Source organism: Notothenia rossii (genome assembly GCF_949606895.1).
Source record: "Notothenia rossii genome assembly, contig: scaffold_304, whole genome shotgun sequence".
Classification (NCBI taxonomy): Eukaryota; Metazoa; Chordata; class Actinopteri; order Perciformes; family Nototheniidae; genus Notothenia; species Notothenia rossii.
This window is the reverse complement of record NW_027640229.1, coordinates 1,046-18,765: the sequence shown is the minus strand read 5'-3', so window position 1 is coordinate 18,765 and position 17,720 is coordinate 1,046. Positions and strand designations below refer to the sequence as shown.

The 17,720-nt window shown below is 39.9% G+C and overlaps 1 protein-coding gene across 1 annotated transcript; it reads right to left on the bottom strand.

Moving 5' to 3' along the window:
- Positions 1-2,506: 2,506 nt before the first annotated feature.
- On the bottom strand, positions 2,507-9,382 carry LOC307026933 (GDNF family receptor alpha-1-like; the record flags this gene model as incomplete). The annotated part of the gene is made up of 3 exons (XM_079695089.1): positions 2,507-2,641; positions 4,312-4,421; positions 9,210-9,382. Coding segments are annotated over 3 exons (418 nt in total), but the record flags the coding sequence as incomplete, so codon positions are not given.
- Positions 9,383-17,720: the final 8,338 nt, after the last annotated feature.

The window sequence follows — 17,720 nt, the reverse complement described above, 5'->3', positions numbered from 1 at the left end:
GAATTCTGATTTGCCAATTTGGACATTTCATAGGTTGTTTGGATACACTAACACAGGAGACACTACATACTGATATACACCTGAACATCAGCAGGAGAGGACTCTTTAAAGTAGAGACACTACACACTGATATACACCTGAACATCAGCAGGAGAGGACTCTTTAAAGTAGAGACTCTACATACTGATATACACCTGAACATCAGCAGGAGAGGACTCTTTAAAGTAGAGACACTACATACTGATATACACCTGAACATCAGCAGGAGAGGACTCTTTAAAGTAGAGACACTACATACTGATATACACCTGAACATCAGCAGGAGAGGACTCTTTAAAGTAGATACACTACATACTGATATACACCTGAACATCAGCAGGAGAGGACTCTTTAAAGTAGAGACACTACATACTGATATACACCTGAACATCAGCAGGAGAGGACTCTTTAAAGTAGAGACACTACATACTGATATACACCTGAACATCAGCAGGAGAGGACTCTTTAAAGTAGAGACACTACATACTGATATACACCTTAAAATAAGCATACTAGTGCCCCTTTAAGTACAGTACTTAATTAAAAGCACTTCCACCACTGACTACCACAACTTTTACATGATATTCCAGATGCAATTATAGCAAAAACACTATTTATTGATTTATATGCCTATAATTACAACAGTAATCCGTGTGAGCTTCCCTCTACTGAATCTGTTTCCATCCAATTAAGTACTCAGGAGGCATTGTTTAACCCAGCGTGATTCCAAACATTTATGCAGCTCAGGTGTCATTGAGCGAAAGATTCTGCGTGACCCTGAGCTCTGACCTCTAACAGGAATCAATGAAGAATCACATTACACTTAAACTGTGAGGAGGAAGACTCTCAGAGCAAAGGGGCCGAATTAGCTCTGATTACAAAGAAAAGACACAGAGACAAAGATGTTTCATGAGTGTGTGTGTGTGTGTGTGTGTGTGTGTGTGTGTGTGTGTGTGTGTGTGTGTGTGTGTGTGTGTGTGTGTGTGTGTGTGTGTGTGTGTGTGTGTGTGTGTGGGATAGAAACAGACAATGTGTGTTAGAGGTGGGTTGGTTACAGTGGTGTAAAGTAACTAAGTACATTTACGCAAGTATCTCCATGTCCTTCTACCTTCTACTCCACTACAGTTCAGAGGTAAATGGTGTACTTCTACTCCACTACAGTTCAGAGGTGAATGGTGGAATTCTACTCCACTACATGTATTTAATACCTTTAGTTACTTCTCAGATGTGGATGAATGATGTGAAATATAATCAAGTGTTAAATCAGACTTTAGTTCCACCTGGAGTAAATCCACCAGCTACCCTGCAGTATACAAAGTCATTCAAACTAGCTGCACCTTTACCAGCTTTGAGAACACTTTCATGATCAATCATTATAAAACATATCATATCTATTATTCTGAAATGGACCAATCTGCACAATGACTACTTTTACTGTCTTTCACTATATTTTGATGAGAATACTTTCTACTTTTACTTGAGGAACATTTTGAATGCAGGACTTTTACTGTAACAGAGTATTCCTACACTCTGGTACTTCTACTTTTACTCAAGTACAAGATCTGAGTACTTCTACTTTTACTCAAGTACAAGATCTGAGTACTTCTACTTTACTCATCTACAAGATATGAGTACTTCTACTTTACTCATCTACAAGATATGAGTACTTCTACTTTTACTCATCTACAAGATCTGAGTACTTCTACTTTTACTCAAGTACAAGATCTGAGTACTTCTACTTTTACTCAAGTACAATATCTGAGTACTTCTACTTTTACTCAAGAACAAGATCTGAGTACTTCTACTTTTACTCAAGGACAAGATCTGAGTACTTCTACTTTACTCAAATACAAGATCTGAGTACTTCTACTTTTACTCAAGTACAAGATCTGAGTACTTCTACTTTACTCAAGTACAAGATCTGAGTACTTCTACTTTTACTCAAGAACAAGATCTGAGTACTTCTACTTTACTCAAGAACAAGATATGAGTACTTCTACTTTTACTCAAGTACAAGATATGAGTACTTCTACTTTTACTCAAGTACAATATCTGAGTACTTCTACTTTTACTCAAGTACAAGACCTGAGTACTTCTACTTTTACTCAAGTACAAGACCTTAGTACTTCTTTCATCTTCAGTTGTTCATTAAAGTGGTTGTGTAAGCCGGATGTATGAATAAAGCTGCTTTCTGTCAGAGATCTGGAGTTCACACACACACACACACACACACACACACACACACACACACACACACACACACACACACACACACACACACCGTGGTGCAGTGACAATGCAGAGGGATAACAATGCCTTCCAAGGCAATGGGATATATTTGGTTGAGAGAGAGACATGTAAAGAAAGCAGAGGATAAAAAGAGCAGCGGAGCCACGGATGGAAATAGAAAGCGAGAGAATTCAAAAGAGAGGAGATGAAGTAAAGTAGAAAAGGTTAGAGGACTCACGGAGGCAGGTGTTCTCCGTGAAGAACTCGGTGAGCTTGTCACAATCGTCCTTGTTGTTCCCGCTGTTGTTGCAGTCGCAGAACGGCGAGACGCTGATTTTAGCAGAGCGCAGGTAGTTGGGAGTCATCACGGTGCCTGGAGCAGGAACAGAAAGAGAGTCCTCAGTATTCAGTCAGGCAGTATTCAATGTAACAGGATACTCAGGATACACAAGATAACCCTTACAGTTTGAACTCCCGATGTGCTGAAGTCTTAGGGGACTCAAAACTCTTATTTTGATCCTAAACATGTCAGGAATCGATTCAACATTCTCAATATACCTATAAAAACACACGGACATGTTCAAATCGTCCAAGCCATTTATTAGCTATTGATCGCATATGCTAATTACCACAACTTATTCTAATTGTGCAAATTGTCCAACATATCCAAGTTAGCATCCGGTTAGCATCCGGTTAGCATCCGGTTAGCATACGTTACTGAAGTCAAACCTATCTATCTGTAACAACACCAATATGCTGCTGGATTTCAACTAAATAAAGAATATGTAAACCCCCTTTAGACTCAGCTATTCTCCTCCTTCTGGGTTAAACGATGAATTTAACCATAACGAAGTGAAATCTTGTGTTCTCCCTCTCCATGTGCTGAAGTCTCTGCAGGAGGCTTTAATGCAGAGGATGACGAGTTGGTCTGAGAGGGAAGGTAAATCACCTCAGTCAGTGATTTCTCTCCCACCGATAGGTTGTTCTCTTGGTCTGGCTGCCCTCCAAAAAACAGGCCTTTCAGTTTTGCAGTATGCAGAAAGCCTTGGCGCTGTGTGGACAGTGTGTGTGTGTGTGTGTCTGTGTGTGTGTGTGTGTGTGTGTGTGTGTGTGTGTGTGTGTGTGTGTGTGTGTGTGTGTGTGTGTGTGTGTGTGTATGTGTGTGTGTGTGTGTGTGTGTGTGTGGTCTCCTTTAGTGACTTGATTGTATCGACTCTTGACGGTGCAGTCGTGTTAAGGACATAATGTGACAGTGATTGTCACAGAGTGATTGAAATGGGGTTAAACCAGGATTTAGATTTATGAGATTTGGTGAAATTTCTATAAAAGTTTTGATTGACTTTGTGTTCACCGAATGAGGCAAGACACGGATTGGCCATCCTTGTGTTCAGGAGAATCAAAGAACGGCCGTAGGTCCAGGGCAGCTGACGGCCCGGCACGATGATTATATTTAATATTTTCTAAGAGGCAACAACACTAATACAAACGTTTGTTAAGTACTGGCCAATGGAAAATATCTTCTATAGTATTATGAGTTCAGATTCATGCTAGGAAAAACTATATATTATTTTCAGTTGACATGAAGGGGTCGTACAGATGCTGAAAAAGTGCTCAAGCCCAATCTTGTACACATGCCTAATGTTCAAATTGCAACGAGGGTTGTGTCCAGAGTATAAAGTCACTTTTTCAAGTCGGACAGAGGCTGTGATGCACCCTGGTGAGTGCACATCTTATTAGTTAAAAGGCAGAATATGAAGTAATAACCAAGCAGAGTTTGGGGTGGTTACACAGCAGCTGTGGTTTTCAGCAGATCTAATGAAGCGAAACAGTGGGGAATAAACGGCGCTGCACATCTCAGAGGCTGCAGGTTCATCGTGAAGTGATGGAGCTTGTTGTACTATAAAGCAGCAGCTCAGCAGATACTGTGAGAGTCTCCTCGCCGCCACTCGGTGACAATATTTGACCTTCCCACAAAAAAAAGATAATCCTCAGAGTCCTGGAGCCAATGTTCTGAGATGAATCTGACCAATAGGTGCGACTCACCGACTATACCGGAGTAGGACAGCAGGCAGTCGGCGTAGTTCTCTTTCAGACAGCCGGACAGAGAGCGAGGCTCCGGCTGGCAGTTCACGAAGAAATCAGCCAGTCGTGACCTGAAACACACACACACACACACACACACACACACACACACACACACACACACACACACACACACACACACACACACACACACACGCACACACACACGCACACACACACACACCCACACCCACACACGCGATATTTACGATACAATAATACTTTAGTGGTCTGATCAAGTCTGAAATGCTACTTGCATCACAGCAGCTCCATGTGTAACATCAACATAGACAGATATTGTATATATAGTACATGAAAAACAAACATTGAACATAACAGCACAATCAGTGAGAGCTGCTCAAAGAGCCCTCAGCGTGCATCTGATCTGGATTCAGCTCTGAGTTTACTGAGAGGATGGACTGGAGCTCAAAGGATGCTTCAGGCTGACTTTAGTGAATCTCCATTAGATGGTAGGAGTTCGTATTCTTTGTTCAGAGCATGCTTTGGGTCCCAGGTGTTGTTGGACAGCCTCTCAGGTTATTATGGTATCCTGAGTCATAAAGTGTCTGACAGGGTGATTACAGCTCCAATAGATTTTAAATGAAGGAGCTCAGATGTGATGTGTGCAAAATGGCCGAATCAAATACGCGCAAGTTATTTCTCTCGATGTGATTAACCTTCAAAATGTCCGCCATGACCGACATACATTTGCTTTATTGGTTTTAATGAATGAGGCTAAAGGCACTTGTTGTGTTTTCATTTACTGCCTTCACAAATGTTTGTTCACACTTATGCCACGGATGCAGTGGCACGTGAAATTGAAATGGAGTTCGGGTACTCCAGTAATTCGCCCTTCGAAGTGAGGCTGAGTGTGAGATGCTGCTGACACAAAACAAGACCTTTTACAACTTGGTGGAAATATATCTGTTTGCTTTGCATCATTCCTTTTTTAATTGTTGAGATATTTACCAACGAGAACTGGGATAATATAAGATGTGGAGAATCACAGATTGGAAATAAACTCCTCATTCAGACCTTGTTATCAAAATTAGGGGGAAAGTTGAAGTAGTAGTGAGTGACCAAAGAAAGTATTAGGCCCTTTCACACCGGAGTACTTTTCGCAGTGTAGTTCCGATAGTTCTTGAAATGTTGCGTTCACACAAAAAAAATCTGGAACTAAAACTTAGTTCATGAGAACCTTTTCACCCCCTTTCAGTCCCTGCTAGAGAGCAGGTACTTTCATGGGGAGAAAAAGGTTCCCATGTCTGATTGGCTGGGCGGATTGCAAACCACGCCCCGTGAAACTCGGAAAAGTTTTGTGAAGCCGCCATTTTATTTGCTGGTATTAGCATTATTAGCATTAGCCCAGCGCAGAAACGCAGAGAGAATAACTTATGGCAACACAAAAGAAACCATGGGAGCGGTGGAGATGAGGAGGTGTCGGCGTTCTGGCGATTTACTCTGAAGGCTTCAGTAGAAGCTGCTGGGAGTCCCAGCAGCTTCTACTGAAGCCTTCCCCAACTCCGGGGACTTCCGGCCGGGGACTTCTGGTGGCAGTATACGCCGTGAAGTTGTTTGCGGCCTGCCAGTAAACCCAAAGCAGAAGAAGAAGAAGTGACGTCAGCGGCTTCATTTGCCTAATCCACCCCCAGGAGTTTATTCCGGTGTGAACACGATCGGCTCTTTAGTTCATCAGAACTAAAGAGTTCTGATGAACTAAGTACGGCAAAGTACTTGGTGTGAAAGCGCCTAATGATGTTTAAACACACATTTAGAAATATGCATTTGGTTTCTCAACACAAACAATTATAGTAAATAGTAAAAAATGCGTAATTACATCAATAAAAAGTCTAAAAGAGTCCTATAATTATGTTTATTTAATCTGTTACCATGTTGTTTTCCTAGAAAAATGTCTCCACAGACACTAACGGTCCGTTAAAGGGTTATATTCAGAATAAACACTGGAATTAATATTTGGCTTTAATCTGGCATTTGAAATATACTGTATATACGTTTTGTATGTTACAGGAGCACAGCGCTTTAGTTGTTGAATCAAGCTGGAAACGGACACGATAGTTCGCTCACGTTGTCAGAAAGCAGTGATTTATGTGAGGGCTAGTCTTCATCAGGGCTCTCAAGTTTTGAACAGAGTACAGAGTGAGATTTTGGCAGCGGTGTTTGGTACTCCAACTTCTCGCTCCCCTCAAAGTTCCCATGACGCCCTCTGTACCGCGAATGTCAACGGGGGGGGGGGGGGGGGGTGCTAGTGGAGTACACGCGTCTCAAACAAGCCTAGTTTGTTTACAAGATTGCGGCGCGACTTGGTGATACCCTCTCTGCGTGAGAAATACAAGGTGTGGCGTGTGAGCGTGTGAATGGAGTGAAATTCGTGTGTCTCACGCCAAATGTCTGAGACTTGAGAGCTCTGCCTCCTTATCTTTAACAAAAGTAAAAGCCATCCTGAAATCTTCCGTACAGTGTGGCTCGATCATCTTATCAGTTGATAAGCTATTTTCGTATGGATCTATGGGGCATTATAGCTCGCCATGCTGCTCTGCTGGCGCTGTGTTTAGCATGATTAGCACGTTGCTTTTACCCACCAGGTAAAGAGTTTGAAGCCACGACAACACATGTGTAACAAGAACCAGCTCTCAACAACTCCAGCAGTGTTTACAAAACTCCCCAAACACTTGTGAAATCTTTGTTTTGCATTTCAAGAACACGGTTTGGAGGAGAGTAGCTTTTATCTTATCTTGTCCATATCATATTCTATTGACGTGTAGACAGACTTCTTCACTATTTTTTTTTTGTATTGTATTATATATGTTGCATTGTTGGAGGAGATCAGGTCAGGAGAATTTCATTGCCATTTCTACCCTGTAGCTTATGTGCATATGACATAAAAACCTTTGAAAACCTTTGAACATGTTGAACGCATGCACTCACAGTGTATCTAATCTCAGCAGTCTGGTGCAGTGTGTAGTGAGAGTTGTCAACAGCAGCGCTACACTCCACCTGACATATGGTGAGGGAGCTGCTGCTGGAAATGCACGGCTCTAATCTCTCTGTGCTGACTGACAAATGGACTGGGAAGAAGCTGCGGTGCAGAGAAACCTGTGGTTCAGCCCCGAGCGTCTGTCTGACGGAGAGACAGAGAAACAAGACAGAGATAGAAAGTCTCAGAGCAGACCAACCTCATGGTGAGTAGAGAGAGAGAGAGAGAGAGAGAGAGAGAGAGAGAGAGAGAGAAAGAGAGAGAGACCTGAGGCCACGCAGCAAATGGAGCTCATTTATGATGCCTAATGCTTCCATTTAATCCCAGAGAGCCACAGGACCCGCAGGACGGACACACACACACACACACACACACACACACACACACACACACACACACACACACACACACACACACACACACACACACACACACACACACACACACACACACACACACACACACACACACACACACACACACACACACACACACACACACACACACACACACACACACACACAGACAGACAGACACCATCTATCACTGAATTGCTGATTCTGTTTCTTTGCATGAGTTTAAGGCCCCGTCCACACGGACAGGAAACGGGTTGTATCTGCTTCAGTTCTCTATCGTATGGGCAGTTCGTTCATACGAGGCCGTAACGGAACAAACGGGACAATGGAGCCCTCAAAGGGTAACGGGTCCCAAGGTGGGTAGGTCTGCGGACGTAACGCTCTGGGAGGCCAAACGGCTCCGTGTGTACGACCTTTACGCCATAGCCCCGCCTCTCCCCACCTCTCCCCACCTCTCCCCACCTCTCCCCGCCTCTCCTGCTCACCCCCGCGTCACCCGTGTCATTGCTGATGTGTTTCGCAAACAACAACAACAACAGTGTCCCGAGTGTTTCGAGCCAGGTCCCGGTATCTTGCAGGACAGTGCAACCGGCAGGAGCCTCCAGCGGACCCCCCCGCACGGTTCCCTCGTCCCTTGGAAGAGGCGGAGAGGTGGGTGTTTTTCATCTGCTGCTGGACTACCGGGGAGAACGTCCTGCTCGGGAGCCAGGCTCAGAGTTAGTGGCAGCTGCCTTTTACAGCAGGAGCACACGCTCGCCTCGGGGAGGGAGAAAAAGAGAAACAGAGGCCGCCTCTCCCCACCTCTGCTGCTCACCCCCGTGTCACAGCTGAATCCCCCACGGAGAAAAAACAGGAGGGCAACCAGGCAACCATGGCAACCATGCTCGGGTGGTCTTATTCGCAGCTTTTCTTGAGCCGATACCGTGTGGAAGAAATACTTTTTTGATATCGAATTCGGATCGTTCTCCGTTTCGTCTCCGTGTAGATGCAGCCTAAGTATGTGTGTTAACTAGCCTCTAACATTTGGTTTGTCACAGTCAAATGACTTCACGTCACCACCGCTAAGCTAAAGGTGGCTAATGTTGGGCTTTAAAGGAACTACAGCACGGTCACATGACTTCACGTCACCACCGCTAAGCTAAAGGTGGCTAATGTTGGGCTATAAAGGAACTACAGCACGGTCACATGACTTCACATCACCACCGCTAAGCTAAAGGCGGCTAATGTTGGGCTATAAAGGAACTACAGCACGGTCACATGACTTCACGTCACCACCGCTAAGCTAAAGGTGGCTAATGTTGGCCAGGATGACGTTTAGTCGTCTCACTTAGACACTTGTTGGCAACCTCTGTTTTTAAAATCACCAGAGGGGTATTTACTGACGTATTTTATGTCGTAGGACAAAGTGTCTTCAGCTTTTGTTAACCACAGACCTTATTTCAGGCTAACAACCAACCGAGGGAGCCCTCGTCTGTATTGTCTGTGAAAGTACCCTCAGTGTTTCCTACCTGCAGATGTAGTTGGTCTTGCAGGACGCCTGCAGCTCCAGACAGTTTGGTTTCTGCTTCTCTTCGTAGGAGCAGACGGGCACGATGGTCTGCCGCCGGCGCTCAGAGCAGGCTGACTGGTCGCTCACCGGACACGAGCAGTACAGCATCCCATAACTGTGCTTCGGAGGAACCTGAGGGACACAAGAGCCGCACATTAACTGGAGCACTGGAGAAGTGGAGAGCAAGAACGTCCTTCTCTTTCCTGTTGAATAACTTCCTGCTGTATTCATGAAACTTAGAGGAAGGATGGAGCATCGGCCAAGGAACAACCATTACATTCTGGATCCAAATCAAAAGCCGGACACAAAGTTGTTGGTCCCCTTCACCTGCTGGAGTTCAGCAAACAGAGTACTTTTATTATATCCAGGTTTTCAGATCTCGTCAGAAACCACCGTGTTTCTCATCAACGTGAAATAGACAGAATGACTTTCTCTTTCAACACCACTCTGACTTTTGACTCTTCATCTGAATTAATTATCATTTTGGTTTTGGAAATCACTCTCGATCTGAAGTGTTAGGATGTGCTGGCAGGAGAGCTAACAAACATTACTAAAACCCATGGGGGGGAGGGGAATATACAAATCATATTAATGATGCCGAGCAGAAACACACACACGGACTGCAGGTCTGTTCTCTATGAGTCCACTGTCAACCTTTTTCTTTGGATATTCTGTCAATAAAGTTGTCTTTTTTTTGGTTGAAAAAAACAGTGGCTAATTCTGTACAAAAGAGGATTACGGCCCCTCTACACTACAGGCATGAACAAATCTTGAAGCTGGGCGTGTCTGAAGCTTGGCGATTTTTTGCGAGCAACCAATCACATGAATCTCCCGCCCCCGACATACAAAGCAATAGCAATGTTAAAACGAAGTAAACTGGATATAAACTCTCCAAACAGGCGAAAAACCTACCAGTTTCACCCACTGTCTCTGCCACCTCCCTCCATGCCTGGTTCCTCCGGTTTGTATCCCGGTAAATAGTTCCGGTCGTAAAGAACCGGGTGATTTGCTACCGTAATATCTCGTTTGGAATATGAGGAAATGAACTGCGGTCTGGCTCTCCCAGCTTGCACGCGGTTTGATTGGCTGCGCTTGCACTGGCGGGATTTGCATAAACGGGATTTGATTGGCTGATGCCAAGATGCCGATAGATGCTTGTGATGCTTGGAAAGCCATGCCATGCTCCCCACAATGCAGTTCGGCGAAGATTAAAAATCTTCTACGTCACCCCATTCAAGTGAATGGGCGAAGCGTTGAAAGCATTTTTTGATGCCTGTAGTGTAGACGTACCGTTAGTGTGACATGTGCTTTTTCTTTAAGATCTGACCAAAAGTGAATTATGAGAAAAAGAAAACAGATTTTTTTGCTGAAAAATCTTGGAATTCTGACTTTTTTCTATGAATTCTGACTGAATCAAAACGGAAATGTAAAACTCAGAGAGGACTGTAAAATGTTCCAATAGAATATTTTAAGACTGTAGTATTTGAACTTGTACTGAAGTAGAGTATCTGATTACTTCTTCCAACCCTGTTTATAGTGTAGTAACACATTAGGGGCTACAATAGAAGAATGTCATCATAGTTTTATCCCCGAAGCTTTAGGCGCTTAAGGCCGTTTACACAAAGTTGTCTGCAGTGATGAAAGAAAACACAATCACAACGAGACGAACGCTGTCATGCCATCTCTGCTTTCCACTTATTCATGTTGAAGCAATCCCAGTTAAGTTATTCCAAAGGGACGTGATGGGAGCTGGGTTGTAATTACAATATTTTTCTTCACACAATATGCCACAGACGGCGAAAACAGCTTTTGTGTTTGATGACTGAATCGATGTCAAAGCTCGGCGCTGGAAAAGCAAACTCTGAACAAAAAGACCCGGCATGATTATTTATTGGACTTTTTGACAACCCGTCTGACTTCAGAATTAATATTCCTTTTGAAGCTGGTGTGCATTCGGCTTTTATCAGATATCAGTCGCTTGGAAAACCTCCAGCAGCACGTGGGCTTTTCAGAGTTTTGATTCTTTTTTTGTATAAGCTTGTATCAGAAGTGGCTTCAATCAATCAATCAATCGATCAATCAATCAATCAATCGATCAATCAATCGATCAATCAACAACTTTATTAATCCTGCAAGGTAGGAACATACTGGATGTGGATCATTCCAATGTACACTATCTATAGTTCAGAGCATCACAATCAATAAATAAGTAGATAAATAATCAAGTTAAAAAACCTTTCAAGAATTTTAAAGTTTGAGTGCAGAGGGGATGAATGATTTTGAAAAGCGATGTGTTTTAAGAGCAGGCAGAGCATATCTACGCCCTGATGGCAACAGAGGAAATGAATCTGCAAGAACATGACCTGGAGCTGGTTACAAAAGGAGTTTAAGTCTCTCTGTGTTCGCTCTTCAGAGGTGGGAAGTAGTGGAGTACAAATACTTCGTTACTGTGCTTATGTACATTTCTCTGGTATCAGTACTTTACTCCACTTCTTATGACTTTGAGTTCTTACATTTAGAACTCAAATACCTGTACTTTCTACTTCTTACATTTAGAACTCAAATACCTGTACTTTCTACTTCTTACATGTTGAACCCAAATACCTGTACTTTCTACTTCTTACATGTTGAACACAAATACCTGTACTTTCTACTTCTTACATGTTGAACTCAAATACCTGTACTTTCTACTTCTTACATGTTGAACACAAATACCTGTACTTTCTACTTCTTACATGTTGAACTCAAATACCTGTACTTTCTACTTCTTACATGTTGAACTCAAATACCTGTACTTTCTACTTCTTACATGTTGAACTCAAATACCTGTACTTTCTACTTCTTACATGTTGAACTCAAATACCTGTACTTTCTACTTCTTACATGTTGAACTCAAATACCTGTACTTTCTACTTCTTACATTTTGAACTCAAATACCTGTACTTTCTACTTCTTACATGTTGAACTCAAATACCTGTACTTTCTACTTCTTACATGTTGAACACAAATACCTGTACTTTCTACTTCTTACATGTTGAACCCAAATACCTGTACTTTCTACTTCTTACATGTTGAACACAAATACCTGTACTTTCTACTTCTTACATGTTGAACTCAAATACCTGTACTTTCTACTTCTTACATGTTGAACACAAATACCTGTACTTTCTACTTCTTACATGTTGAACTCAAATACCTGTACTTTCTACTTCTTACATGTTGAACTCAAATACCTGTACTTTCTACTTCTTACATTTTGAACTCAAATACCTGTACTTTCTACTTCTTACATGTTGAACTCAAATACCTGTACTTTCTACTTCTTACATGTTGAACCCAAATACCTGTACTTTCTACTTCTTACATTTTGAACTCAAATACCTGTACTTTCTACTTCTCACATGTTGAACATAAATACCTGTACTTTCTACTTCTTACATTTTGAACCCAAATACCTGTACTTTCTACTTCTCACATGTTGAACATAAATACCTGTACTTTCTACTTCTTACATTTTGAACTCAAATACCTGTACTTTCTACTTCTCACATGTTGAACATAAATACCTGTACTTTCTACTTCTTACATGTTGAACATAAATACCTGTACTTTCTACTTCTTACATGTTGAACTCAAATACCTGTACTTTCTACTTCTTACATGTTGAACTCAAATACCTGTACTTTCTACTTCTTACATGTTGAACTCAAATACCTGTACTTTCTACTTCTTACATGTTGAACACAAATACCTGTACTTTCTACTTCTTACATGTTGAACTCAAATACCTGTACTTTCTACTTCTTACATTTTGAACTCAAATACCTGTACTTTCTACTTCTTACATGTTGAACTCAAATACCTGTACTTTCTACTTCTTACATGTTGAACCCAAATACCTGTACTTTCTACTTCTTACATTTTGAACTCAAATACCTGTACTTTCTACTTCTCACATGTTGAACATAAATACCTGTACTTTCTACTTCTTACATTTTGAACCCAAATACCTGTACTTTCTACTTCTCACATGTTGAACATAAATACCTGTACTTTCTACTTCTTACATTTTGAACTCAAATACCTGTACTTTCTACTTCTCACATGTTGAACATAAATACCTGTACTTTCTACTTCTTACATGTTGAACATAAATACCTGTACTTTCTACTTCTTACATGTTGAACCCAAATACCTGTACTTTCTACTTCTTACATGTTGAACTCAAATACCTGTACTTTCTACTTCTTACATTTTGAACTCAAATACCTGTACTTTCTACTTCTCACATGTTGAACCCAAATACCTGTACTTTCTACTTCTTACATGTTGAACTCAAATACCTGTACTTTCTACTTCTCACATGTTGAACTCAAATACCTGTACTTTCTACTTCTCACATGTTGAACTCAAATACCTGTACTTTCTACTTCTTACATGTTGAACTCAAATACCTGTACTTTCTACTTCTTACATTTTGAACTCAAATACCTGTACTTTCTACTTCTTACATTTTGAACTCAAATACCTGTACTTTCTACTTCTTACATGTTGAACCCAAATACCTGTACTTTCTACTTCTTACATGTTGAACTCAAATACCTGTACTTTCTACTTCTTACATGTTGAACTCAAATACCTGTACTTTCTACTTCTTACATTTTGAACTCAAATACCTGTACTTTCTACTTCTTACATGTTGAACCCAAATACCTGTACTTTCTACTTCTCACATGTTGAACATAAATACCTGTACTTTCTACTTCTTACATGTTGAACATAAATACCTGTACTTTCTACTTCTTACATTTTGAACTCAAATACCTGTACTTTCTACTTCTTACATGTTGAACCCAAATACCTGTACTTTCTACTTCTCACATGTTGAACATAAATACCTGTACTTTCTACTTCCTACATGTTGAACACAAATACCTGTACTTTCTACTTCTTACATGTTGAACTCAAATACCTGTACTTTCTACTTCTTACATGTTGAACACTAATACCTGTACTTTCTACTTCTTACATGTTGAACACTAATACCTGTACTTTCTACTTCTTACATGTTGAACTCAAATACCTGTACTTTCTACTTCTTACATGTTGAACCCAAATACCTGTACTTTCTACTTCTTACATGTTGAACCCAAATACCTGTACTTTCTACTTCTTACATGTTGAACTCAAATACCTGTACTTTCTACTTCTTACATTTTGAACTCAAATACCTGTACTTTCTACTTCTCACATGTTGAACCCAAATACCTGTACTTTCTACTTCTTACATGTTGAACATAAATACCTGTACTTTCTACTTCCTACATGTTGAACTCAAATTCCTGTACTTTCTACTTCTTACATGTTGAACTCAAATACCTGTACTTTCTACTTCTTACATGTTGAACTCAAATACCTGTACTTTCTACTTCTTACATGTTGAAATCAAATACCTGTACTTTCTACTTCTCACATGTTGAACTCAAATACCTGTACTTTCTACTTCTTACATGTTGAACTCAAATACCTGTACTTTCTACTTCTTACATGTTGAACATAAATACCTGTACTTTCTACTTCTTACATTTTGAACCCAAATACCTGTACTTTCTACTTCTTACATGTTGAACCCAAATACCTGTACTTTCTACTTCTCACATGTTGAACTCAAATACCTGTACTTTCTACTTCTTACATGTTGAACCCAAATACCTGTACTTTCTACTTCTTACATGTTGAACACAAATACCTGTACTTTCTACTTCTCACATGTTGAACTCAAATACCTGTACTTTCTACTTCTTACATTTTGAACTCAAATACCTGTACTTTCTACTTCTCACATGTTGAACATAAATACCTGTACTTTCTACTTCTTACATTTTGAACCCAAATACCTGTACTTTCTACTTCTTACATGTTGAACCCAAATACCTGTACTTTCTACTTCTTACATGTTGAACCCAAATACCTGTACTTTCTACTTCTCACATGTTGAACTCAAATACCTGTACTTTCTACTTCTTACATTTTGAACTCAAATACCTGTACTTTCTACTTCTTACATTTTGAACCCAAATACCTGTACTTTCTACTTCTTACATGTTGAACTCAAATACCTGTACTTTCTACTTCTTACATGTTGAACACAAATACCTGTACTTTCTACTTCTTACATGTTGAACCCAAATACCTGTACTTTCTACTTCTCACATGTTGAACATAAATACCTGTACTTTCTACTTCTTACATGTTGAACTCAAATACCTGTACTTTCTACTTCTTACATGTTGAACACTAATACCTGTACTTTCTACTTCTTACATGTTGAACTCAAATACCTGTACTTTCTACTTCTTACATGTTGAACACTAATACCTGTACTTTCTACTTCTTACATGTTGAACTCAAATACCTGTACTTTCTACTTCTTACATTTTGAACTCAAATACCTGTACTTTCTACTTCTTACATGTTGAACCCAAATACCTGTACTTTCTACTTCTCACATGTTGAACACTAATACCTGTACTTTCTACTTCTTACATGTTGAACTCAAATACCTGTACTTTCTACTTCTTACATGTTGAACCCAAATACCTGTACTTTCTACTTCTCACATGTTGAACATAAATACCTGTACTTTCTACTTCTTACATGTTGAACATAAATACCTGTACTTTCTACTTCTTACATTTTGAACTCAAATACCTGTACTTTCTACTTCTTACATGTTGAACCCAAATACCTGTACTTTCTACTTCTCACATGTTGAACATAAATACCTGTACTTTCTACTTCCTACATGTTGAACACAAATACCTGTACTTTCTACTTCTTACATGTTGAACTCAAATACCTGTACTTTCTACTTCTTACATGTTGAACACTAATACCTGTACTTTCTACTTCTTACATGTTGAACACTAATACCTGTACTTTCTACTTCTTACATGTTGAACTCAAATACCTGTACTTTCTACTTCTTACATGTTGAACCCAAATACCTGTACTTTCTACTTCTTACATGTTGAACCCAAATACCTGTACTTTCTACTTCTTACATGTTGAACTCAAATACCTGTACTTTCTACTTCTTACATTTTGAACTCAAATACCTGTACTTTCTACTTCTCACATGTTGAACCCAAATACCTGTACTTTCTACTTCTTACATGTTGAACATAAATACCTGTACTTTCTACTTCCTACATGTTGAACTCAAATTCCTGTACTTTCTACTTCTTACATGTTGAACTCAAATACCTGTACTTTCTACTTCTTACATGTTGAACTCAAATACCTGTACTTTCTACTTCTTACATGTTGAAATCAAATACCTGTACTTTCTACTTCTCACATGTTGAACTCAAATACCTGTACTTTCTACTTCTTACATGTTGAACTCAAATACCTGTACTTTCTACTTCTCACATGTTGAACCCAAATACCTGTACTTTCTACTTCTTACATGTTGAACATAAATACCTGTACTTTCTACTTCCTACATGTTGAACTCAAATTCCTGTACTTTCTACTTCTTACATGTTGAACTCAAATACCTGTACTTTCTACTTCTTACATGTTGAACTCAAATACCTGTACTTTCTACTTCTTACATGTTGAAATCAAATACCTGTACTTTCTACTTCTCACATGTTGAACTCAAATACCTGTACTTTCTACTTCTTACATGTTGAACTCAAATACCTGTACTTTCTACTTCTTACATGTTGAACATAAATACCTGTACTTTCTACTTCTTACATTTTGAACCCAAATACCTGTACTTTCTACTTCTTACATGTTGAACCCAAATACCTGTACTTTCTACTTCTCACATGTTGAACTCAAATACCTGTACTTTCTACTTCTTACATTTTGAACTCAAATACCTGTACTTTCTACTTCTTACATTTTGAACCCAAATACCTGTACTTTCTACTTCTCACATGTTGAACTCAAATACCTGTACTTTCTACTTCTTACATGTTGAACCCAAATACCTGTACTTTCTACTTCTCACATGTTGAACATAAATACCTGTACTTTCTACTTCTTACATGTTGAACTCAAATACCTGTACTTTCTACTTCTTACATGTTGAACACTAATACCTGTACTTTCTACTTCTTACATGTTGAACTCAAATACCTGTACTTTCTACTTCTTACATGTTGAACACTAATACCTGTACTTTCTACTTCTTACATGTTGAACTCAAATACCTGTACTTTCTACTTCTTACATGTTGAACACTAATACCTGTACTTTCTACTTCTTACATGTTGAACACAAATACCTGTACTTTCTACTTCTTACATGTTGAACTCAAATACCTGTACTTTCTACTTCTTACATGTTGAACACAAATACCTGTACTTTCTACTTCTCACATGTTGAACACAAATACCTGTACTTTCTACTTCTCACATGTTGAACTCAAATACCTGTACTTTCTACTTTTTAC